At 28.1% G+C, this 27158-nt stretch overlaps 2 protein-coding genes across 4 annotated transcripts in view; one reads left to right on the top strand and one right to left on the bottom strand.

The window, feature by feature from the left end:
• Positions 1-875: 875 nt before the first annotated feature.
• LOC107165114 (high affinity cationic amino acid transporter 1-like) lies at positions 876-19784 on the bottom strand. Of its 2 annotated transcripts, XM_015513199.2 has the most exons (14): positions 19102-19770; positions 16895-17120; positions 14342-14470; positions 10965-11120; positions 10413-10517; positions 10167-10322; positions 9973-10097; positions 9735-9832; positions 9496-9635; positions 9303-9405; positions 9059-9204; positions 4576-4742; positions 3870-3978; positions 876-1787 (listed from the first exon to the last, which is right to left on the bottom strand). In XM_015513199.2, exons 1-14 carry the CDS (start codon positions 19126-19128, stop codon positions 1693-1695), a joined length of 1782 nt encoding a protein of 593 aa, XP_015368685.2. In that variant the 5' UTR covers positions 19129-19770; the 3' UTR covers positions 876-1692. The 2 variants fall into 2 exon arrangements, with proteins under 2 accessions (XP_015368685.2, XP_089081205.1); XM_089225079.1 differs by lacking the exons at positions 876-1787; positions 3870-3978; positions 4576-4742 and adding exons at positions 4757-5665; positions 5730-5764 and having other exon boundaries at positions 19102-19784.
• A 6245-nt stretch (positions 19785-26029) lies between these two features.
• Positions 26030-27158, top strand: part of LOC149056883 (uncharacterized) — a 145542-nt gene continuing 144413 nt past the window's right edge. For both annotated transcript variants that reach the window (XM_089225077.1, XM_089225078.1), the window contains exon 1: positions 26030-26122. The gene's annotated coding sequence lies outside the window, so the exon portion shown is untranslated. The remainder of the gene's footprint in view (positions 26123-27158) is intronic.

Here is a 27158-nt window from a genome sequence, read left to right as displayed (position 1 = left end):
TTAGTTAAATGTTTTTATACTTAAATGCTTATTGTTACTGTTTGAAATAATATCAATAAAATATAAAATGTATTACATAAAAGTTATACATATGCTCAGAATATCGCGAATGTGCGTGTTATCGAAATTTGTTGTTTATTTAATAATAATCGTTTCGACACCCGAATTAGCGTTGTTTTTATCATTATTATTTTTTTTTTTTGTAGTTCGCCCGCGTGCTGTTCTCCATTTGTTTGCAGTAGTCGAACGATAGTAGTTGCGTAAGTGTACAGCTTCGTGTATTGAATTGCTCTTAAGTAGCTCCTGCCTTCAATACTTACCAAAATATGTATACGATAATGATCGACGAATCTTATCAGCTGATAATCGGAATATAATATTATAATTTATAATAAACGAATGAGAGTAAAACTAAATCAAAATTCTTATACGTGCGACCTGCAACGTACAGAATAATTTGCTGAAAAAATGTAATTGATTATGCACACATGAATTCCTATAAATATTTTTAGATAAGTATTAAATAAAATTGAAAATGTTGTTATGATGTTTTGATACATCATTATATTGTAATCGCTTTGCTATAATTATTTTCTAACAAAAAGCAAATTTAAATTTAAAAAAAAAATCGAAAAAAAATTCAAACGAATAAGTTCTATGACGTGCCATGAAAAAAATCTGCACCGGATCCCGCAAAACGTCCCGCCGGCGCTGTTCGTAAATAAGCCAAAACTTTGAAACATTAAATATTATTATAGGAAATTTATAATTATTGCTTGCTTTGAAGGTGTACTTAAGTTGCCTATCTAATGCGCCATGTAACATAATTTTATTATTGAAATAATGAACATCGTAAAGAAAATATAATTTCAAAGTAGGTACTAGAAAACAATATTTAATTTTAATTTTTTTACTTTTACAATGTTATTGGCTTAGTGTAAATATAAAAAACAAATTCATTGTGACATGGCACAAAACATCGAACTGAGTTAGAGATAAAAATCATCGACCTCGGTGGTGTTTATTACGATAACATATGTATAAAACAATAATATTATACATACATTTTAAATTTTAATACACAATGATGTTACTTTATTTAATCTATTATGTTATTATAATAATATATCATGTTAGTAAGTAATAAGTAATTACTGTGTATATCTGAATATCTGATTTGAGTGGCCGAGTGTGAATTGTGAATAGTGTGATGTCCATGTATTACCCGTATAGTTAGTTACTATTATAGTTACATAACAAAAATACATACTGGATTCATACTATGTATTATTTATAATTAATATAATATGTATTAATCTTACGTTATACGTACTCGTACATACAAATGATGACACAAGTTTCATAATACTACATTTCTGAATTTCTACATAATGAAGTGATTTAAAAAAATGAAGTTTCGTTTCGTGAAATGGATCAAGAATTCAAATATACGTGACATTTATATTACTTTAACTAAAATACTTTTTGATATAACAATATTTTTGGACAATGATGTTGATTATGATGGATATGTTTATCAAAAATATTATACGAGTAATATTAATATTGTTAAGTACCTATACAATAAAGGTCATTCATTTTACAAACACATATTTTTAAAAATAAATGAGAAATCCAATTAAGTTGATTGTTGATTCAAACTTATGGGTAATTTTAGAAATGTTCAAGGACCTAACTCAAATTGATTTGAATTGTATTTTGGTGAATGTTTTGCTTATTTCCTTCTAAACTGTGACCGATACCATAGAACAAATATATCAATAATCCTGTAAACAATTAATAAAACGTAAAATGTTAATATTTTGTTTAAAAACTTTAAACATTTAGAATAAAAAATTTAATACAATAAGAAGTTTTTGAAAAATCATATTTTGTTAATTATAATCATTAGGTTATTTTGAATATAATGCATATAATTATATAATTTGATTCTGATAATCTTATATGAATTTTAAATGGTATTTATTTGAAGAACGTCTAAATTGATTGCATATTATTTGTTGGATTGTAAAAATTGTTGAACTTGTCGATTTACTAATCTTATCTTCGTCTAATAATTGATAAAATACTTATATACATTATTTTTGGGTTTCATTTGTATGACAAGTTTTAATCAATCAAAGTTCATTCTTCGGTCCAATCGCTGGTATTCAGGGCTTACAAATTCAATGAATATATGAAATTGTCACCGTCATAGAGCACAAATAAAAGTTAACGATATCAAACATTCAAAATAGATATAAAAACTACAGAAATAGATTAAATATTTTTAAATTATACTATGTCTAGTGAATTCTGATACAAATCTTCTCTACATTTATTCAACATTGCGTTTGAGAAAAAATATATTTTACTGGTAACTATTAATGAGTATATATTTTCATGTTTTAAAAAAAAATGTTGGACGACCAAAAAACATGAAAATGTAATACAAGGTTCCTATTATGAGTTGTTCTCATTGTAGCTAAAAAAAATTAAAAATCGTTAGTCACAATTTATTTAGATTGGCACTTTCTTTACATGTTTTAATTTTCAAAATATTTTGACTTTTTTGAGATATTTATAGACAACTGAAATTTTCAATTTTTCTGAAAAGTTTTTGGCCTTATCAAAATACTTGAAAATTTAATACAGAGTTCCTCATAAGTTATTCTTATAGTGATTAAAAAATTATAAGAATACATAGGTACAATTTTTTTTTATTAGCATTTGAAGTTCAAAGATTGACAAAAATTCGTCAAAACCATGAATATTTTTTTTTTTGTGTCTGTCATCACGTTTTGGGGCAGAAAAAGTGCTTCGATTTTTGACTTCAGTACCTTATTCGATCAGAAAGTGAATCTAGTTGGTACTTTGGGGGTCAAAATAATTTTTTTAAATAATCGGGATAAGCAAACTAAAAATTAAGGGAAAAACCGGAAATTTTATGCACAATCAGTTTTCGACAAAATCGATTTTGATTTTGAATTTTTTTGTAGTTTTATTTGTAAATTTATTCATAATATTGTTTGTATATATTTTTAAGGTTATAAATATCAACAATAAGTTTTCCATAAGTTTTGCTTCAAATAGCTATAGAGAAAATTTGAAGCGTCATTATAGAAAAAATGTTTTGAGTTTTAAATTTTTATGAAATCACGTAATGATAACGATTTATCCTCAAACCAGGTATATGTATATCTATGATAATATAAGGTATTATGAATTATGATAACTACATGCAATGTTTTTGGAAAAATTTAATAATCATGCCTATGCAAATTGCGTCCTAATTAAAAAATAAAATATTTGTTTCAAAATAGAATATATGACAATATTTAAATATAATATATTATCCTAGACTGACAAATCATCTCTGTTCAGAATCGTTTTTCGTATACAATGATACCTATCATTGCATTCAAATTTAACCTACCCTAGTCAGAGGTCCACCCCACCTCCTAATGTACAGCAGAGCGACATCCACTTACTCGCTTTTTTTTATCTAAAACTACCATAAACTTTGAAAATTCAATCATTTCACTACTCTAATAGGTGACAGATGTTTTAATAAAGTGAATTTAGTTATAAATAATTTTGGCAAAAGTAAATAAATTATCATACTAGGAGTTCATGAGGATAATATTAAATATGGCTGTCACATTTTATAAGTAAATCTTCGGTGAGGCCCACAGCACAAAATTAATCTATAAACTAAAAGTGATGTTGGGCAAAAATATTATCTGTATCTAGAACTAGCCACAACATCATGTTTTGCTCACTTTTATGATTTTCACCCAAAAAAGTATTTACATAATTGAACATATTAGGCTTAATATATAAGTTTAATTAGATGAAGAAAAACATACCACAGATGAGCCACACGGTGAAACTTATCCATGTCTTGTACTCCAGTTCCATCATCAGGTAAACATTTAGTATAATGCTCAAACACGGTACAATGGGAACCAAAGGTACCTAATAAAAAATAAAAATAAATCTAACAACTTTAATTATGTTTTTAGTATTTTTTCAACCAGAAAACTGTTAATTAATTATAATTTACACAAGTATATATATTACGATACTAGAAAAAAAAATCAATGCCATAAAATAATATTTTTATAACAAAATTTGAAAACCCACGTAAATATAGGGTGTTTCATAAATAACGCCGTATTTAATATTGTTATAACTATATAAAAAAATTATTTTGAACAACAATTTTTTATTAAACTGTATAGTATACATTATTCTCTGATTGAAGTGTAGAATATCACATCTGGCATAATATGTCCACCTATAGGCTTCGCTGGCAAGCTTCTGTTCGGATCACAAAACTTGCTATCACTTGCTGATACATCTCTGGGTCGCACCATGGTCACATAATATTATTATTTTGTGTCATGGTTATAAACAGAACCGGAGAGTTTAAAGATAACAGTTATAAGAGAAACAATTCAATAAACATACAAAACAAAAAATGACAGCCAAATCAAATCCTGCGTTCTTAATGAAACACCCTATACAATTATTTGTATTTTTTATTTTTTTTATCAATCACACTGCTCATACCTTGAACGATAGATCTTCCTCGGCTGTCGGATGTCTACTCAGCATGATCAACGTTATCAACAACACCAAAATCGATACAAAATTTATTATCATGAGTACGTTCCTCGTGGTTCCATGATATGATCCCATATTTGCGAGACTTATTCCAAACACAAACGTAGATACACCTATATTAAAATACTTTTTTAACGCAACGTTGTGCATTTCGGGTATCTATATCGGTATCAATGGTATCCCGCAACCTACCGGTTTTGTGCTTTAACCGCGCTATGTATCCGCGCCAACTCGGGAATTTGTAGTACCCCACTTAATTATTAAAAATTATAATATATGTATGATTAACAATAAAGCTTTAAATATACCTAAATGTTTCAATTAGTGTTGTAAAAATTGCAATCAAATTGGAAATAAAGTTATCATTTTGGTGTAAAAGTCCCTTATCTGGCTTATCTAGCATTTTTTTTTAATTGAGATATTTTGAATCATAATATGATAATTTCTTACAGTTTATGATGTATCAGGTCGGTTCTATATCATTTACTTAATCAATCCTAGATAGGTTTTAAAAATGGCTGTAATACGATTGAGAACGTTCGACCTTTTTTAGCATACGATTAAGATCATTCGAAGTAGAGCAATGAAATAACTGCTGACCCAAAAAATCAGTACTATTGAGAACGAAATTAAGTGCAACGTTGCCGAACTATATTCAAGTCAAAATAAAAATTAAATAAAACATTGAATAAAATAATTAAAAATTATAATTTTTAAAAATGTCATATCAATATACATATATACCTACCTATAATACAAAAGTTTAAAAATAATTTACAATTTAATTCCCCTATGTAAGTTTCCCATATGCGTTTAATATTTTATTAATCCTTCAGAAAATTTATTTTGACAGTAGTTACTATAATACTCGTATAGTATATGACTGCAGTATTGTTTTTTTCTTCTTCTGCTTTTGATGCCTTTTGAATAGTACCCTGCTTAATGGTATTGAGTTTTAAAGACGTATATAGGTGGACGTATGCAATAAAACTGTCTGTTAAAAGTTCTATGAAAGATTTCATCGGCATTATTAGTCCTAAAAATGAAAATTATAAATAATATATTTTCTGAAATGTTCAATATTTGTTGTACAAATTTACCTAAGATGTTGGAGATGATTCTTTTGCCCATAAAACTGGAGGAAATAAACAATCTGGTTTAACATATGTTTTTAAAAATATAATCAGCAAATCTATGACCATAGAATTCATTTAGACATAACGCCATTAGTTGTATAAAACCATCTTCTACTGTCTGTATGCTGCAGAAATTGGAGTACGAAAAAAATTTTCAGCCAATTACCAAATTCACTATTATTGTCTTTGTAAACATTCTTTAAAATGTTGTATTCATTAATCTTGAAACACGTTATTAAAAAAAAAGCGGGAAAGTGGATGTCGCTCTGCTGTACAGTAGGTTACAAGTGGGTTACTGTAACGGATGGGATTAAATTTGAATCCAATGATATTATATCATTGTATACGAAAAAAGATTCTGAGCGAAGACTGTTTATCTGTCTAGGATATATTATAGATTATTAAAAATTTTCAAATCTTAGATTTAAAAAAAAATTTTTTTTATGGATTTCTAGCTTAAAATAATTTGCGAATTTTCGGGATTTATACGTAGGTTGTCAAAATTCAAACTTTGAATGCTTATAAAAAAAAGGGACTATGTATTTATTTTATTTTTCAACTGCTATTGTAAAAATATGTTAGGAGCCTTGTATTCAATTTTCAAATCTTAGGTCTAAAAAGAAAAACTTTTATGAATTTCTGTTCAATATAATTTGAACATTGCTGTAATTTTTACGTATTTAGTCAAAATTTGAACATTAAATGCTTATAAAAAAAATCGTGCTTTTGTATTTTTAATGTTTGCTAACTGATATTGTTACAATGTGTTAAAAGTCTTGTATTAAATTTTCAATCTTTTCTACCCAATAAATAAATTTTTATCGATATTTATAGAAAAAAAAAAAACTAAAAAAGTTGAAAAATTAAAATGTCAGTAAACAGCTAAAAACAAATTTAAATATTTTTAAAATGTTATCAAATATAGAAAATGCCTATTATATAAACATTCAGTAATCAAGTATCTGCGGTCATTTGTTTTAGACTTTTAGAGTTACACCAAAATAAGAAAAGCACTAAATGTGAAATTCAGTGAAAATCCAATGTTGTAAAAATTTAAATTTCAAATGCTCATAAAAATTTAATTTGAATTTCCGGTGGACTTTTTATTTGTGAATTTGTGATAGAGATTGAAAAACTTGTAAGGAATCTTGTATTAAATTTAAAAAAAAAAAAATTTTGACTATGAATTTATTTTATTTTTCAACTGCTATTGTAACAATATGTTAAGAGCCTTGTATTAAATTTTCAAGCTTTTATGCCTAACAAATAAATTTTGATCAATATTAATTTTAAAAAAACTAATAATGATCGAAAATTTCAAATGCCTGAATAGTTCAACTTAAGTCGAAAATTTTTGAAAATTGCATGGTGGATAGAATATACTTATATAAAGATTCGGTGAAATCTATGGTGATTTGTTTTAAAATTACATCAAAAACCAAAATCGATTTTGTCGAAAAATGAGTGTGCGTAAAATTTCCCGTTTTTCCCTTAATTTTTAGTTTGTTTTTCTCGATTATTTAGAAAAGTATTAAGAATTTTACTTTTGACCCCCCCCCCCCCCCAAAGTACCAACTAGATTCACTTTCTGATCGAACGAGGTACTGAAGTCAAAAATCAAAGCACTTTTACTGCCCCAAAACGTGATGACAGACACAAAAAAAAAAAAAATAAAAACACACATCATGGTAAAATCAATAAATTCTTCGCTCCGCTCAGAATCTAAAACCTAAAGGTCATAATTAGCAGCTCAATAAGTGTTAAAACTTTTCAAAAATTGTACCATTTATTCCGTCACCTAAAAAAGTTGTGCAATTCACCATAAAATTTAGATTATCTTTAGTCGTAATGCAAATTTGATACTTTTCGTCGTGTACATAAATAAATTGTTGATCTCTATATTTAAAAACATCATTAGTCTTTATATTTTGAAGTTATTTAACAGCCTCAATAAAATTGTTGGGTAAAGCAAGATATATTTTCTTTTTTCGCAGTAAATTGCTTTTAGAATAGATTTTAAATCTTTATGTTGAAGGACAGAAATGTCAATGCCTTTCATGAGTTCCGTACGAATAATTTTTACTAGTCTAGTCGAAACAATTTGCCCTTAACACTTGACGTTAAATTTTTGAAATGACTATGGTTGGTAGAATGAAAGTGCTCACCTAAAATTTCTTTAACAGATAATTGATTTTCACTGTTTTTTTTCAACTTTTTTAACTAACAAAGTTGTTGTGCATTTGTTATTGGTGCATGTCCACTTCTCAATATTGTCTTTTCTCATTATTATCTCATATTGAGCGTTCTCAATCGTAATAGTCAAAAGGATCTAAAAAAGGTATCGCCATAGGCGGAAATTCTCCATAATTTTAGAGGGGGCTGATATTTAAAAATACTTTATTGCATATCAAAGCAAAAAAAAAAATATACACATAATATTACACTAAACATTATTCAAAACTTAAGCGTGATTTATTTTAGATATAGATATAGTATACTATGCATATAACTTAGATACTCATACATATAATTACATTTTAACAATGAAAACTCTTTGTTATGAAACTAGAAAATATTTATTTTAAAATAATATATCTATTTTTTTGTGCAAATAAATCTAGTATGGCTTCTTTATCATTTTTTTTTAGAAATATCATTTTCAATACTAATTATAGCTAAGTTATTAAATCTATTCTGTAACATGGATGACCTCAGCCATGTTTTAATCCTTCTCATCGCAGAAAAACTACGTTCACACGTAGACGAACTTATAGGAAGAGTAAGTGCAACTTGCATAAGCTTATACATGTTAGGGTATATAGTTTCGGAAAGTACTGAAGTCAAAGCTTCTAAATTAATACTGCGTTCGCCATTTGATAAATGTAAGTAGTGCAATGACCAAAAATTAAGGGGGCTAATTTTTCTATTTGTACGTTTTGAGGGGGCTAAGACCCCTCAAGCCCCCCCCCCCCCAATTTCCGGCTATGGGTATCGCTAATAATGACCGTTCTCAATCGAATTCCTGCCTTAAAAAATAATTTTATTAATTAAATATTGAAATGCAAGAGGTGGTTTACCACTGTTGATTTCTGGTTCATTTTCATATCAGGTTTGAGAACAAAAGTAAAATGAAGGGAATAAAGTGCTGTGATAATGTATTAATTATTAATTAATAATGATCTAGATTTGGTGTTAAACAAAATTAGTGTAAGGAAGGTGGCAAGGTGCACTTATTTTTATTGGATTTTATCATAATAATATAGTAATATATAATAAATTAGGTATATACATACTAAATATAAATATCAATGCCCTTGAAACGTATTGGGTGTCGGAGTTCGGCACTTTTGCGTTCGACAAATTTAACCATTTGAAAACCGTGATACCATTTGATTTCGTTGTATTATTGTCTTGGATGGGCGGATTGTTGTTTGTGTACCTATTAAACAATAATGAAACATATTACATTTAATAATGTTTCACCATTAAAAAACCGCGTGTAGCTGCTGCCGGCTATCGAAAACTCCTCGGACTAACCGCAATATCAACACGCAAATGCAAACAATCGTGTAAGCCTGGAGTGTACCAATGGACGCCATATCGATGAGTTGCTCAAGATTGAACACAACAGCCAAAGTACCTGATAACAGCAAGTAGAGGTATTTATCAGTATTACGACTATAATTAGGTCAATCGATAACGGTGAGTGTTCACAATCTCGGTATATTACCGGCGAAAAGTCCACTTATGATCGTGGATATTAGAGGGGTCATGGTCGTCGCGTTGATATTCGATAAGAACTTGAAAAGCAGACCATCGTTAGCCATCGCGTACAAGATACGAGGTAGTGGAAATAGTGTACCCAAAAGACTGTATAGTGAGGTACAAATTAGGTACAAATTAATAATAAAAAAATATTAGCTGAGAAATCGACAACACTGTGATACGTCGTCGTGGAGATGGACGTACCTCGTGCACAATGCAAACATCGCACCACCTGAGACTATAATTTTTATCATCGGCATATCTAAATTTTCATAGAGGACCGGAAGTGGAGCATCCGCATCCTATAAGCGGTATGTCGATATTAATATTATAAAACAATGTGGCTAAGAAACGTACGTGTACCTACACTGTTCATAATTGATGAATGATAATTTTTTACATTATTTTGTTTTATTACTAAAAAAAAATTTCAATAACATACCATCAAAAAGTAAGGCCACATGAGTGTCAAAACGATGGCCACGCCGCAATAAGCGATCGTACTCAGGAACAGAGAAGCGACGATCGCCAGCGGTATGTCTCTTTTGGGATTTTTTGTTTCTTCACCTATCGGTATGAATAAAAAACAAATTATATGAATTTATCAGTTATGGTGTGATAAAATATGATTTTCACCAGTCATGGCAATCGAATCAAAACCGATGAATCCGTAAAAACATTTCGCAGCTCCCGTTGCAACACCGACCCATCCGAATGGTAAAAATCCGCCTTCGCCGCCTTTTACTTCAGGTGGTATTTCGCTTTTTGGAATAGACCAGTTTGATATATTAGCTAAAATTTTACGTTTCATCATAGTTATTATTGTTGGTATAAAATATAAACGTTCTATGATTGGATCAGAATTTTTATTACGACTCTCACCTTTGTAACACCCAGTGACAATCACGGTGCAAACGGTAATAAGATTTAATGCAGTAAATATGTTGTTGGTAATCGACGATTCACGAACACCCCAAGCTACCAATACTATGAAAATAGCGTAAGACAATCTAATCAGCTAGTTATTGACGGAAATATTCAAATTTATGTTAATGTTTTTAATTACCTACAGAAAATTGTGTCATTAATTCATTCAGCAATAAAATTTAGAGTCTAGGTAATTTAAAATGATCTTTAATATGTTAATATCCGTTAATCGTTCTGTTTTTTGATTCAAATATATTAATTTAATCTGCATAGGTTATATATATATATATATATATATATATATAATATATATATATATATATATAATATATAATATAATAAAATGAATAATCCTAACTTTAAGATTTTAAATATGTAAAAATTAAATTTTTTGCGTAATATTGAACACTGTCAAAAATCAAAATATTATAGGTACATACAGTTATATCATTGTAATTATATAAACACTTACCGATACGTATATTATAAAAATATATTAAATCTTACGTGCTATGATGACAATCACAAAGAATGATGTTAAGTCAGGATAATCGCCTAAGAAGCTGATGTGTATGGGAAAATATTTGGTCATGTATCTTTTCTGCGGATTGCCCAGCAAAGAATCACAGTAATTACTCATGGCCTTAGCCGTGCCCGCGGTTCCTGCAAATGACCAATACAAATTGAGTATAAGTAACGAGCATGGCTGCAACACGGATAACACCGATATAATAATATTGCGTTAGTAATGCAACTTAAAACGCCCGAAAATCGCAATATTCAAACCTCCAAGAGAAATAATTATATTATACTGTCAGTAATATTTTGCTATATATATGCTCAATATGTATGTAGTAAATTATTATGGTTAGTGTGTGTGATTGTAGTGTACAAGAAATAGTAGAACACTTCTGTGCGCAATGAATTGCAAGACATAATATTGCACATGGCGTCATGCACAATATGACATATAACGAATAATTATATAATAATAGTATGCTCGCTCATTTGTATAGTGTATGACGTACTTTTTTTAATCATTCCGGTGGATGCATATTAAAGCGATGAAACTTCTGAAAACTGGTTTGAATTTGTTGATATACTTGAAGTAGATCTGGTCATATTTTAAGATTTTAAATTTAAATTTCTAATAATAAATTAACATTTAAAATGTCATAACAACAAATTGGTATTGGTGCAACATGGGGACTTGTGCACCCCCAAGCTTAAAATGTGCACTCCCAAAAAATATATAAGTCTTTTTCTTTAATATGTTGTACCAATTATGTACCATAATGTAGATACCTATATTGAGAAAAATAGATAGGTGCCTTTATGTTATGTACCTATATTAGATATACTATATAGGCATATTGTATAATATACAAATAAATACAATGTGTTCCAGGCCTCCAGGGGGAAGTGACAGGCCAACGTCATATGAAAGTATACCAAAAATGATGAAAAAATACCCTTTAACAGTGGACAAACTTCCTACACCGCAATTCTGACCTACCCTTTTTTAAATTTTAAATCTATTTCAGTGTTATATAAACTACATACACAATTAAACAAGCAATGTGAACATTATTATTATTAAATGGAAAAAAGTAAACATTTACTAATTAACTAGTAGTAAATATTAAATTATTTGGAGTACCTAATCGTTTTAAAAATTCAAATGTTTGATAAAATAATGTTTACTTTTTCAAATTAATAAACCATCAGGGCCTGACTGGAAGTATTTTGAGGACATGGTGAAATGTGCGGATATATATATACATATATTTATTTTATTATAATGGTTAATATATATTCGTGGAGATCATGACATAGCCACACAGTTTAACACATCTATGCAGTCTTGTGTAAAATACTTTTGAAAAGTATTTTGAATAAATACTCGAATACTCATATATATTTATTATTTATATATTATTTATATAATTATAATATATTTTATATTTTGATTTGTGTCACTCTATTCTTTCAGGGGTACAAAGTACGCCACAACAAAGATTTACCAATTCATCAATATTAAATATAGAGCGGTATATAACAAATAGTTTGATAAGTGAACAAATTTAAAATAAATATAATTTTCATTCAAGCAAAATCATGTTAAAATAGGTAGTTCTAGTAAACTGTTTGTAGATAAAAACGGTCAACACAATCAAGATCAACGTTTGATTATGATTTATGAGTATAGAGCGCGGATTTTTATAAGCATTATAAAACAACCAAATATGCGCTAAAAAATCTTAAATACCTATGCATAAATTTATGCACTAAAATGTTAAAATATGCATAAAATGATTAGCAAAAAAAAAAAAATTAATTTTTGAACATTAGTAAAATAAAGTCAATGTTCAATATTATGGTCGTAACACTCATAACCGATATTTTCTTATCTTAGTTTACGTATTTTATTTACCCGATTATTGATCTAAGTCCTAAGGCAATATTGTCCTAAGGGAAACCCGTTTATTCCTACAAGTATACTTATTAATTTACTTTGATATTAATCGAAACTATAAAAATATAATATTTTTTCTTATTTTATAATAGACAAAATAGGTAGTTTATATTTTAAAAATTTCTAAAAAAAAAAAAATTTAAAAAACATCGAAATATGCACTAAAAGATGAAATATACAATTAAAATTTTAAAATAGAAAATCGCAAAATATACAAAAATAAGCACTAAAAAGTGTCTTTTTTGAATAATTATGTCATGAAATAATATTGTAATGCTCACTTAGCATATCATACGATCAACCAAAATAAATGTGCAAATGTTTACAAATCCGCGCTTTAATTAATAGTATGAGTTTATAAAATATTATCTATATAATTTGTTTCTACGCGCGTCATATGTTACTAATTAACTTTTAATTCAAAATTCTTGATGCAATGAATATTATACTTAAATATATTAAATTATTTAGATGATATCATGATATTATAATAAACATAAATCATAAATTATAACTATAAGTCTCGTCATTCAATGTTTAAACCATAATCTCAACCTTAGAACCGGTTAAATAACATGAATCCGCATACGGAAACCCATCCGAATCAATCGTGTGAATATTTTTCACATGACATAATTGTATCCGTATACGAAAAAGTGTTTAGAATACGGTTTTTTAGGATCATGTGGAAACCACGATTTTCGTATACGGATCTTTATCGTATGAATTTCTGAATAGCCCCCCTGATCATTTAATTTTGTTAACCTATAAATTGTATTACGTATCACTATTAAAACAAAGTATGTATGTTATATTATATATTTTACATTAGCAGTTATTTGTTTTTATAAATGTAATATGAAAACTAATGGGATGAACGGTGTGGGGGTGTGGGGGCTTGCCCTCACGGGTCAGTGAGCTCTTCACTATTTGTGCACCCCCAAAATTATTGGTCTAGTTGCGCCTATGCAAATTGGTACATTTTGTTTTAAATAAATGACAGTTTGCACGACCATCTTATTATATACGTATAAGGTACAACAAAGATGATTTTCCATTTTCAATAATCCATGTTACTTAGTTATTTTTAAAACAAACTAAAGTAAATTGATCTATTATAGATCATCTATACAATTAAAAGTAGGTAATAATATTTGAGACAACCATTTTGTGACCGAGTTTAGCGTTGTACTGGGTCATGAATTTGAATTTGAGGATCTAAGCTAGTGGAATTTTTTACCTTTAAATTAAGTTATTCTGCACCTCAACATATTTTTAATATAAAATTAGTAGTTTACACAACTAAAAACAGATTTAAATGGATTATTGTGAATGTAAAATGTGTGTATGTTGTACGTAGTGAGTGCTAAGTATCATAGCTAAACTAAATAGTGACGATTGAAATTACCAATGAGATATTCGACGATTAGATTCCAACCAATGATGAACGCTGTGAACTCACCAACTGCCACGTAACTGTAAATGTATGCTGATCCAGCTTTGGGTACTCTACCAGCCAATTCAGCATAACACAGTCCTAGAAACATTTATATGTTAAAATTATATTGGCCGTTAATTAAATTTTTTTGGTATCACATAACAGTGAACTCTGGTTATTTTATAAGTTTTTTCTTAGATATTATATTTTCATTTAACATATTACACAATCTATACAAATTAGCACAATAAGTTAAAATAGTAAAATTAATGAATAACATGAAAGGTATAATAATTAAAGCAGCCGCCCATAAGTAACTTTTGGCTAGTGAAATTGTGTGCATTAAAAAAAAAAATTATAAAGTTTAAGGTCAATTATTACTGTAGTAGGTATCATTAATGATAATAATAAAAGAGAATCTATATAAAATATTATTAAAAAGTTTTCCTAACCTAACCTAATCGCATCATTTAAGAATTTATGAACTGATCTGGCATTTTTTTTTTTTTGTTGCAGGAAAATATAATATAGGTAGTGGTGCAACAATTTCAAATTATTAGACAACTTTTAAATGTGGTCGAAAAGTGAATTGGCCGAAAAGGGGAGGGTCGTATGATTTTGGTCGAAAAGGGAATCGACCAATTTTAAATTTGGTTGAAAAATGAATCATCCAAAAAGTGAAGGGCACGGTTTTGGTCGAAAACAGATTCTCCCCCAATAATAAGCTAAAAGCGAGCAGTGTTCGGATATATCTAGATAAATTTATCTAGATACTTTTTTGTCTTTTATTCAGTTATCTAGATAAATAGTTAGTAACAAGTTAGTTACAAGGTATCTAAACGGTCATCTTAGATATTTTTTTTACTAATCTAAATTAATTCATCTAGATAGATTTTTTATTGATGCAAATCACTCAAACCAAATTTATAGTTTAAAAAATAATGAAATTTTTAAATAGTTTGTACAAATAAAATGAAATAACGATTGTGTTATTAATTATCTATTAGTTATTTCCTCGTTATCGCATGCCATAACCCGTAGCCCACAGGCCACAATGTACTATTCTGGGGGTGGATATTTGCAGTTAAGGGGATTGGAAACGTTGATTTTCTGTCTTTGTCTAACACACGTGGAACATACAATACGCCTGATAAAAATTAAAGTAATTCTAGTTGCTCGATTTAAAATATGTAAAGATTTTTGAATTTATTTGTATACAATTTATTTTTGCATCGGTCGAACCATATTTTTAATATTTTCAATATATTTAATAAAAAAAATTGACAAATTTATAAAATTAAAAATATTTATTCTCATCAAAATATTGCTACAATCGAAAAAGTGCTTCGACCGATGCAAAGTAAACTTGTATACCAATTAACTCATCCTTACATATTTTAAATCGAACAACTAGAAGTACCTTAATTTTTGTCAGGTGTATTGTTGTCCCACGCGTGTTTAGACAAACACAGAAAATGCAGATATTGGTTTATTATGGTCTGAAGAGTGTGGACTATCGATTATGATTGTCTAATGTTTATCGACTATCACGGAGTATTTATATAATTGGTAATTACATTGTAGTTACAATGACGGACTAAGATAATATCATAATATATTATATATTTATAGTTTGATCGAGTGTGCAACTGTCGGCTCCGCTTCTCGATTGTCATCTTCATCTTTAGTCAATTGTCAGTTGTCACTTATTCTTAGTTTGCACTCAACAGTTTATCACGTTACCGTTTTTATATTTTGACATTTGTCGTTATGAAAGAAGAAGAACTACTAAACGCTACTGTTAAAATTGTTTGTTTAGTGTTAAACGTATATACTAATTCATAATGAAGCGATTTTTAGCTACAAGTTCTGAAAATAATAAAAAATGAATTAAAGAAGCTATCGATAATCCTTCATCCGTCACCGGGCCCTCACCTGGTATAAATGAATCAATGGTTTATTGATATTATGGAGCGGTTTATTTGTTATTTCATTAATAAATAATAATAATTTTTACATAAATATAATTAAAAAATACATGAAACATTTAATCTGTGTCAGGCTACATTATACTATAATATAATATAGCTAGGTATAGCTATAATGCTGTAGACTGTATGGCAACAGTAAATAGAATAATAAAATAAAAACTATATTGTTTGATCAGATTATTTTGAACCATTTAAAAAAAAATTGTATCTTTTTTTATCTAGATAAAAAAGTATTTATCTTTATTTTTATCTATAGATAAATATAAGTTAAGTTATCTTTTATCTCTATCTAGATACATTTGAGTTGCATTATCTTTATCTTTATCTAGATAAAAAAATACTTATCTAATCCGAACACTGAAAGCGAGATTCACGATAAATTCGATAAATTCAATTCGACCCGGCCGGTCTGGTTAGGTTAGGTTACCTAAATTCCGGCCGAATTTACCGGTAAAGTTATACAACATATAGGGATTTTTTAATTGAGCGTCATCGGCTTAAAAATAATTAACCTCCATAAAATCTTCCTTACCAGAAAATGCAGATACTACGGCGGCAATGACAAAAGACAGGACTACGGCTGGGCCGGCGATCGATTTGGCCACTGTTCCGGCCAATATGTACACACCGCTTCCCAATGTGCAGCCGGTGCCCAATGCCGTCAAGTCGAAGAAGGTCAATACCCTATTGAGTTTTTTTTTATTCGATTCATCCAAATCTGTCTTTTTCCTCGTCAACGCCCACGTCAACGAATCTGTCTATTAATCACATAACATAAAAATGGTATCAGACCTGATAAATCTAACACGTTATGTCATATTCTATAATATTTATGTTTTATTGGACCATTTGACTTTAAAGCAAAACGATTGAAACGGAATAATAAATCGTCGACATCATCACATATTTTTACTAAATAATATACTACAATAGATTGTGGTTTTAAGAGCGGGGATTCTGTGTGGATCGTTGTTTGAAATTTAGCCTTGTATTTTTTGTAATTTATTATTGTACCTACCACCTAGTAACATTTTTTTTTTTTAATTTAACTAGGTAATTATGAAAAATGTCAGCACATATTGTGCTATTACAACTATTTTTTTTTCACAATTTGTGGTTTATGAATTTTGAAATGAATGACATAGATTATTAGTGCTAGTATATATGAATACAAATAAAAATAGAAATAATGTTGTGAGGTCTTGACGTCTTGTATATTATATTAATAGTAATCTTCATTTTATGATGATGAGTTTTCACTGTCTGTTAGAATTTGTATTTATTACACTATTACAATTATAATAATTAATAATCAGTGGCTGTGTGAGGCGCGATCGTACGCTATATCTGCAGAAACGCATTGAGCGTACGTTCCAGCCACAGTTGCTAGCTCCCGGATGGGTGACCACCTGGGAATTTTAGCAACATATCCTTGCCACACATACACAAACAAACATGTTACACAACCAACTTAAAAACCTACAAACAAAAATACTCTCACCATATCACCCCCACACCCAATGGCCTATTTTGCCACGGATTCCCTCCTAAAGTAAGAATAAAAATATAACAATTACGATTAATTATACTGTACAAAATATATATTTTTTTTTTTGGTTAATTTAAATCGCCTATAATATAATGAAAAAAAACAACACCACAAAATGGTTGATTCAATAACGAGAACATGACAATCATATTAAGAAACAGCCTGGTTGTAATGTTAATTGTAATTATGTATTTTAGTAATTGTAAAATTAAGTATAAATAAATTGTGGTAAAAACCAATTTAAATATGATTACATTAGTTTATTACCTATATACATTGTTACTGTACATTTTATATCTTTATTGCTATAATTCCTACATTTGAATATTCCTAAAGTTTATTGAACTCTATATTTGTTAAGAATTATTCCTTTTATATAGCGTGTGATTATTTACGATACTTGGCAATTATACGCATGATAATATGATATAAGTATTTTTTTTACTTACGAAACAAACAGTGATAATATCAATATTAAAAATAATTTTTATCCTAAATTACAATTATTAAAAATGTGTATGTACCTTCTCATAATTTTATTTATTATAATTTATAAGAATCTTTGGTTCATCAAATTTGGGCGTAGGATGTTTGTACATCGCTATTGTAATAAAATAATTTATTATAATCTATAACATGATTTAATTAAATGTAATAATTTTTGAATTTGATATATATTAAATGATGTAACAAGTGTCAATGTTATATTGATGTATTATCTGGTTATTTAGTCGTGAGTACTATCTTTTGTACTGTTAAAACATGCGATGTGCAAACCAAATTTAATATTGAACTTGACAAAAGATTAATCATACGCAAATTCCAAATTCTGATAAACTTAATTTCATCGCACTAGTGTTAATTAAATTAAATTGAAAAAAAAATATTAAGCAATTTTCTTTATTCTTTCATAGGCAGACAAATAGACAATATTCCATGAACTTGAAGTTATATTTGTTAGAATTTCAGTATAATTTAAATAACAAATTTAGTAAATGCGTGCATTGTCCTTGAATACATTGTTAGTGTATACAATAATGTTATACTAAATAAGTAACTCAATTAAACATATATTATACTATTGTATATTATAATTTTCTTGGGTTTCACACTTAAAACTCTGGTCATTATTATAGTTATTACTTGCCACAAATTTAAATCTATTATTTTTGGTTGAGCGAATGACTTACCGATTTGTACCAAGGATCGTCCATCATTTAGTGTTATATTATCAGTATAACAAGTGTGATAATCGTCGTATTCTGTGAAACGCCTGAAACGGAAAATCGGGTAAAGGCGACTAACAGCTTACCGCGTACGTATAGGAATTGTATATGGAATACGCATAAATATGGTAAAAAATTTAAAAATTGCACACAATGTGGTCCATCAACACCGCAATACAGTTATTCGTTTCGACCGCGTATAGGTAGGTAAGTTGTATCATTTATGCACACTTATACGTTAAAAAAACGTCGACAGAAGCAACAAAGCGTTAAAAAAATATTAATGACACTATACGATTACGTTACATGTAGATTATGCGAGGTTTCTATATGATTATTAATTATTATGCTTTGCGAACTGTTATGGTATAAATAAATATTAATAAATATTTGGTGCGGGGAACGGACGCGCAATGTGCTGCTGACAAATTCGAGCAGTGTCTGCGCGTGTTCTTCGACCGGACAGTATATACCTTGGACCTTGGTACTCTTTAAGCGGCACACCGGCAAACGATGGAAAATAAAGGTGGGTTTCCACTATACACGTTCGCGTGAATCCCTTGCTGTGATTGGTTGGTTAGGTAATAAGGTTACCGCACGATTAACTACGTTACCGCGTTGTTGGACATAGCTGAACATTTAAGGTGCACGCGGCACATGGGTAATAATGTTGTAGCGGAAACCCGCCTTAATACTAGAATAGTAGCAATAATACTGATAATAACCGTGGTATATATAAATATAAGTAGGTTATTATAGCTGCCTATTTTATAGAGTTTTTCCGCCTCTCTTTGAGTAGTTTGTGTACTATATCGTTCAAACATGTATTTAATACTTCATCTGTATAATTCCTGTAATTTCTAGAGCCTACGGCCCTTTTATATTTGTTTGGCATGCTGGAAAATTATAAAAACATCAATTACAACTAAATATAATGAAAAAAAATAAACTTTGCACCATCAAACGTTTGGTGCAAAGTTATTGAAAAATATGGTACTTTTGGTTTTTTTGAACAAATTTAGTGCCAACTAAGTAATCAAGAAAAAATCATGATAAAATTCAATGTATTCTTTATCCTGACAACATTCATAATATATGAAATAATAACATACCTGTTAAATAATTTTTTTAATGTGCGTACTTGGCTTATTTTTTTCAAGCACGTTTTGTTGTAGGTGATAACGTTCCTTATCACGGACACATATTTTCGAGGGAAATATAACTATACCTACAACCTACTTAATAGATGTCAATAGCAGTCGAACTACTCGTACTGTAAGTCTGTAATTGATGTTTTAAATTTAAAGATTCAGAGCGAAAACGGTCTGTCATGTGATTTAAGTAGTTTATTTTATTATTAGACAATTAGTACAGATACTACAGTAGATTAAATTGATTTTTTCTTAATAAACATAATTGTGGGTGTAAAATATGACAAGTACCCGTGAATAATATTTTATACCAATAATAAGTATCTCCACCTTTGACTTACCTATGTGTGTGTCTCTCTCTCTGAAGGTTAAATTATTATTTTAGCATACCTACCTTATACCATTTACATAGATTTCGAGTTTAACAAATATAACACCTAACACCTTTGTAATATAAGAATTACCTAAATCGTGTTTTTTGTTGTTGTTATTACTTCTTCTCTTGGTTGATTCTGTAGTGATGGTTGGTAGTACTGACTATTAACCAAGAAAATAAAATATATTATATTGAGTAGTGATAGTAAATATTTTAGTAATGTTAATGTATGTTCGAATTTTTGTTGTTACCTCTTACCTCTCGTTGATTATATTTTTTGTTAATTATTATTTAAATAAAATATTTTCCTTAATATATTAAAGATTTATAACTTCTATGAACCAGTACCTATAATTCTATCTATTATAAATGTAAATACGATTTTACTGTCAGATAATATAATATGTTTTTATATGTTTACATTATCACTAATGAAAAGAAAACATAAAATCAGTAAAAAAAACAAAAAATGATATTTACTAATGTAGTACCTAATTTACATAGGTACCTAATATTCCAATTTTAAATCTCATATTAATTTTGCCATAATTTTATTTTATCAACAATTTAGTTACGAAAATTACAGGATTCAAGGTTTTCGCATGATATGTTAATCTAACACGTTTTAAATTTAAATGTTTTAATTGTTAAGTTTTTCAACCACATCATCGTAGATAATTAATACGACCTAGTAAATTAATTTAAGTATTTGTATTATTTTGTTCCGAACAGTTTCCGTCGTTTTCCATCGTTAGCAATACGCTCTAAAAATATCCATTGTTTTACTTAATTTCTATCGGTTGACCTTCTAAAATCCATGTAATTTAATATGGATATAAAAAATTCTTCGTTCAAATAATAATTATAATATCAACACAACAAAATTAATTTCAAGGAAACCGATGATAACAAATAATAATAGGTAAATACTGTTCTAGAAAAAATTATCTTCAGAATTGATTCATAAAGACATTTTCTTTGAATACAGTTGACCGGATTTTACCATTTAATTTGTTTTTTCTGTCTTAACGGATGTTGATACCTATATGGTTGAGACCCCTGGACGCCTCACAGTTACGGCCTTGGTCATTTCAATCAAATAATATTATAACCAACAAACCATTAATGGATTCTGCTGAAAGTTGATTTGAAATAGGTATTTGCTATGATTTTGCAAGACGGAGAATTATACATTTGCAAACACTTCACCGATCAATCCGAGCCAATGACCGATATGTTGCTGAGGCGGCGGTGATCAGTAAATAAATAATAAAAAAAATCATTATATTCTAATATTTAGGTTATGATTATTTCTACTATTAATCATGTATACTCATACAAGTACTCTAAGAATGATTAAGCATCTTTAAACATAATTTGATTTTCGTTTGATGGAACTAATTTAAATAGTTGTCTGTCTTGACGTAAGGCATCACATTATATTAGCAAGGTTAATAGACGCCCTAGGCAATAATACGAGAATAAATTATACATACAAATAATATGTAGGTACCTCGATATATACATTGTGGCATTGTGCTAAGACACAATTTACAGTCAGGAATTTCCATCGGTTAGTCTGCAATAGTCATATACCTACACGTGTAAATATAAAATATATTAATATAAATTGTTTTACCTGATTAAAAACCTATACCTACAACAATAATAAACTGTATGGGTTTGGTATGGCGTTGGTTGGCCGCAGTCGCTAATGTGCAGTGCGGCGGTCAAGCATTGGCCGGCGTCTCTAGCTCTCGGATGGGTGATCATCCGGGTTTTTAACGACAAATCTGCATCACTCCACATAATATATACTCGCGTACTACTGAATTAACCGTAACCCCTCACAAAATACTCATGGCCATAGACGCTGATGCTTTATAACAATACAAAATATAAATAAAAATTGTGATATTGTAATGTATTGTCATCGATTATAATATTTTAAACAATAATATCTGCACTCTGTAGCAGTAGGTATACACTTATAAGTTATAATATACATTATACACAGGGTGTCCCGTGAGGATTTACCCATTGCGATATCACCCAAAATAAAGGTGATATTGAAATTCTGGTTTTGTAATAAGACTCACAGGGATAAGAACTACAATTATCTCATATTTTAATGTTTTCCCAAAAAATTTAAAAAAATATATTTTTTTATTTAATTATTTCCAAAAAAATTGACTTAGCAATTTTGTAGAATTTATTTTTCTAAAAATATTGAAGTTTCAACATTTTATTTTCATTAATTTCCTGATTTTTAATTTTTTTAGTTTTGAGAAAAATGGTGAATTATTTAACACCATAATGTTATCAAACATGTGACCCGCCACACCATACGCATTCTCAAACGGCCGGCCGAATACTTTCTGTGTTCCTAATAGTTATAATCATATTTCATTTTTTTTTAAAAACAAGAAAAAAATATTAAAAATCAGGAAATGTATGAAAATAAAATCTACAAAATACCTATGTTTAATTTTTTTTGGAAATTATTAAATAAAAAAAAATGGGTAAGTCGTGGATGTAGCTCTGCTGTACAGTAGGTTACAAGTGGGTTACTGTAATGGATGGAATTAAATTTGAATCCAATGATATTATATCATCGTATACGAAAAACGATTCTGAGCGGAGACGGTTTATCTGTCTAGGATATATTTTATAGATTATTAATCAAATCTAAGATTTGAAAGAAAATTTTTATGAATTTCTACCTTAAAATAATTTGCAAATTTTCGTGATTTTTACGTATTTTGTCAAAATACAACCTTTGAATGCTTATAAAAAAAATTTGTGACTATGAATTTGTTTTATTTTTCAACTGCTATTGTAACAATATGTTAAGACCCTTGTATTGAATTTTCAAGCTTTTCTACCCAACAAATATATTTTTATCGATATTAATTTAAAAAAAACTAATAATGATCGAAAATTGCATATGCCTATAAATAGTTCAACTTAAGTCTAAAAAAAAATTGCACGGTAGATAGAATATACTTATATAAAGATTTGGTGAAAATTTCATGTATCTATGGTAATTTGTTTTAAAGTTACATCAAAAACCAAAAACGATTTTGTCGAAAACTGATTGTTCGTAAAAATTCCCGTTTTTTCCTTAATTTTTAGTTTGTTTATCCCAACTATTAAGAAAGATATTGGGAATTTTTACTTTTAACGCCCCAAAATACCAACCTAGATTCACTTTCTGATCAAATGAGGGACTGAAGTCGAAAATCGAAGTACTTTTATTGCCCAAAACGTGATGACAGACACAAAAAAACACACATCATTGTGAAATAATTGTAGTTCTTATCCTCTATGAATTTTATTATAAAACCGGAATTTTTATATCTCCATTATTTCGTGAAATATCGCAATGGGTAAATCCTTGCGGGACACTCTGTATATATACATACCATTAATCATGAGATAATAACTGATAATTATAACGGAAAACTTATTAATGTTAACATATTTTTTTAGTTGTAGTTGACCTTGACACCTGCTGAGTAACTATGAGTTAAACACAAGAAACGATTGAATCGTGATAAATTCTAAATTGTTTTTAACGCAGAGTAGTCGAGAATATTATATTTCCGCCTGTCCGTCACCATATTTATAATATTTACTTAGTTCATTAATTTGGATAATAGGATTAAGTTTTTAATTTGAACTTTCTATTAATAACATTCACGTCAATGAAAAAATATAATTATAAATTTGACGTTATAATGTGTACTACGAATCGCCAACTAATACATTTACTGGAATAAAAGTAATTTAATTTATAATTTATTTTTCGAGCAAATTTTAACAATAAAAAGGTATAAAAGCGTGTACCACTTTGCATGTACAATAGTCGTCAAGAATGTAGTTGTAAATGGATGGACATAATATTTGAGTTCAATTATTAATAATTGCATACAAAAATCGTATTTGAGCAAAAGACGTTTTGTCAACCATAATTGTAAAAAGAATCAATAAAATCAAAAATATCTCATGGCTATATAAAAAATCTTTTATTTCATTTTCTAATGTTAGGTACTTATGAAAAGACAAATTTTCTGAAGTTCAACTAATTTTTTTTAGCAATTATCAGAATTTCGATTTCGTTAAACTTCAAAAATTTCTTATACCTATAAAATGCTCGGAAAGATTCAAAATATTTTGAAAATTTTTCAATGTATGGGAAAAACTAATATAAGTATTTACTATATGTAGTAAAAATTCGAATTATCTGCAGCTATTATTTTTTAAATCAAAATAAAATATCAATAATCAATAAATGAAAATTCAAATTTATTACTTTATTCATCGGTGAATATTCAATATCATGAACATTTTAAATTAAAACTCTAATGAAATATAGTATTATTTCCTGGTGTTTTTATTTTTATATTAAAGGTAGAAAACCTGTGGGGAATCTTCTAATACTAACTTTCTAAATTAACTTGAATACAAGGTGATTCTTTTAAGTGGGTACACTAATTATCAAGAAAAGTATTTAATTTTTTCAAAATATTTTTTTACATGGTTTCAAGTGTTAAAAAACCAACGTTTTAATTAAAAAATTATATTTTTAAATATTTTTTATCTTTATCATTTTTTAAGTTTTTTACTTTTTTGAATGACAACATAGAGTTTTAATTTCATATTCCAAAGCAGAATATTTTTCTAAGTATTTTGATTCATAAAAATCGAATTTAGGGCTAGTAGTTTTTGAGTTATAAATATTTAATGTTTAGATTGGCAGAGTGGAGTGGTACGGGGTTACCCCGCAGTGTTTGTCCACTACTCCGCTTTTCTAAACTTTAAATACATATAACTCATAAACTAATCGTCCTAAATTCGATTTTTATGAATCAAAATACTTAGAAAAATATTTTGCTTTGGAATATGAAATTAAAACTCTATGTTGTCATTCAAAAAAGTAAAAAACTTAAAAAATTATAAGGATAAAAAATATTTAAAAATATAATTTTTTAATAAAAAGGTTGGTTTTTTAACAACTTGAAACCATGTAAAAAAATATCTCGAAAAAAGTCAATACTTTTCGAGATAATTAGTGTACCTACTTAAAAGAATCACCCTGTATAAAAACAAAAATGAATCAATTATCAAGTTGAAAAATTATTACAACATTTTTTGAGATTTTAAGGAATTCCGTCAAAAATCTAACTTATACTAATAAGCATATAATCATAAACAATTGTTGAGGATATGCACTCAATTTTTTTTTTTAAATTAAATTATTAACAACTTATTGGACATTTGTATTACATTTTTAAGTAATCTATTTGATCGAGTGAAAAATTTAGTTTTCTTGCAGGTTAAAGAATCTGCAGATAGTAGACTGCAGTCCTCTGCAGTGTGCAGTGTTCCCAGTGTATAATTTTTATCTTTGACACGCTATTTGAATGGGACCTCTGATTAATTGATCGCTTATAAAGTGAGTTTTCCTTTATTTTTTTGTATTTAAGAAGCTTGATATTATAGGCTGTATTCTTTAGTATATATGAATTGTTTAAACTCTTACCAAAACCACTGAAATTCCTTTAATTTTTAAACATATTTTTAATATGTTGATTAAAAATTGATACACCTTTGATCATATTGTTGAAATATACATATTTTCATTTAGGAGGTACATATATACAATTAAATTTGGTTTGTAATTCAAAATTGTCAGTAGTCTCTAGCTCTTATAGCTTAATTATTATTATTATATTTTTTTTTTTGGCAATGATCGTATTTAACACAAAAACTTTTACGGTTAACACATACGGCGTTTTAGTTAGGCAATTTAAGGGCTTAAAAGTGTAGAATTCAAAAACCGTGTATCGCACGCTTAGTAATAATGTTTAGTTCCAGTAATTTATATTTAAAATGGATTAGGAAAAAAAAAATTAGGTACTTTTTGATTTTCGCATTCTATATCACATAAATAAGATTTTGCATAAGGAACTATAATGTTATAAGTCAAAAATGTTTGTTACTTTGTCCAAAATACAATAAAATATTCCAGATTTGAATTCATGTTCTTCTATCAGTAGATTGCATTATAATTACTTAATAAAAATCGGATAAAATCATTGAAGGACAATTTTTCAATTTATTTAATAATGGGTTTCTCTATCAAATGGATATAACATGAAAAATTTATTTATTTTTTGGTACACTTTAACTCACAAAAGTGTGTGTAAAATAGATCGTTAAGTGAGAAATTATTTTAAAGTATTTCATTTTTCAATATTTAATATTTTGACTATACATATTATTTTTATCAGAAATTTTTCTATTATCTTTATATACAGGGTGTCCCGTGAGGATTTACCAATTGCGATATCTCCCGAAATAATGGTAATATCGAAATTCTAGTTTTGTAATAAGACTCACAGGGATAAGAACTGCTACAATTATTTTATATTTTAATGTTTTGGCAAAAAATTTTAAAAAATATATTTTTTTATTTAATTGTTTCCAAA

The sequence above is a fragment of the Diuraphis noxia genome, unplaced genomic scaffold (genome assembly GCF_037042655.1).
Source record: "Diuraphis noxia isolate RWA-SAM2 unplaced genomic scaffold, SU_Dnox_SAM2 contig0003, whole genome shotgun sequence".
Lineage (NCBI taxonomy): Eukaryota > Metazoa > Arthropoda > Insecta > Hemiptera > Aphididae > Diuraphis > Diuraphis noxia.
The sequence above is the reverse complement of the archived record's forward strand: the minus strand, read 5'-3'. Positions and strand labels throughout refer to the sequence as shown.

Bases quoted from the DNA above. Each gene is read 5' to 3' on its own strand.
- LOC107165114 (XM_015513199.2), bottom strand. From the start codon at position 19,128: ATGATGGACGATCCTTGGTACAAATCG. The intron at 14,471-16,894 runs GTAAGGAAGATT...AAATGTTTCTAG, and splicing joins CGTAGTATCTGCATTTTCTG to GACTGTGTTATGCTGAATTG. The intron at 9,205-9,302 runs GTTAGTCCGAGG...ATTGTTTAATAG, and splicing joins ATTTGCGTGTTGATATTGCG to GTACACAAACAACAATCCGC.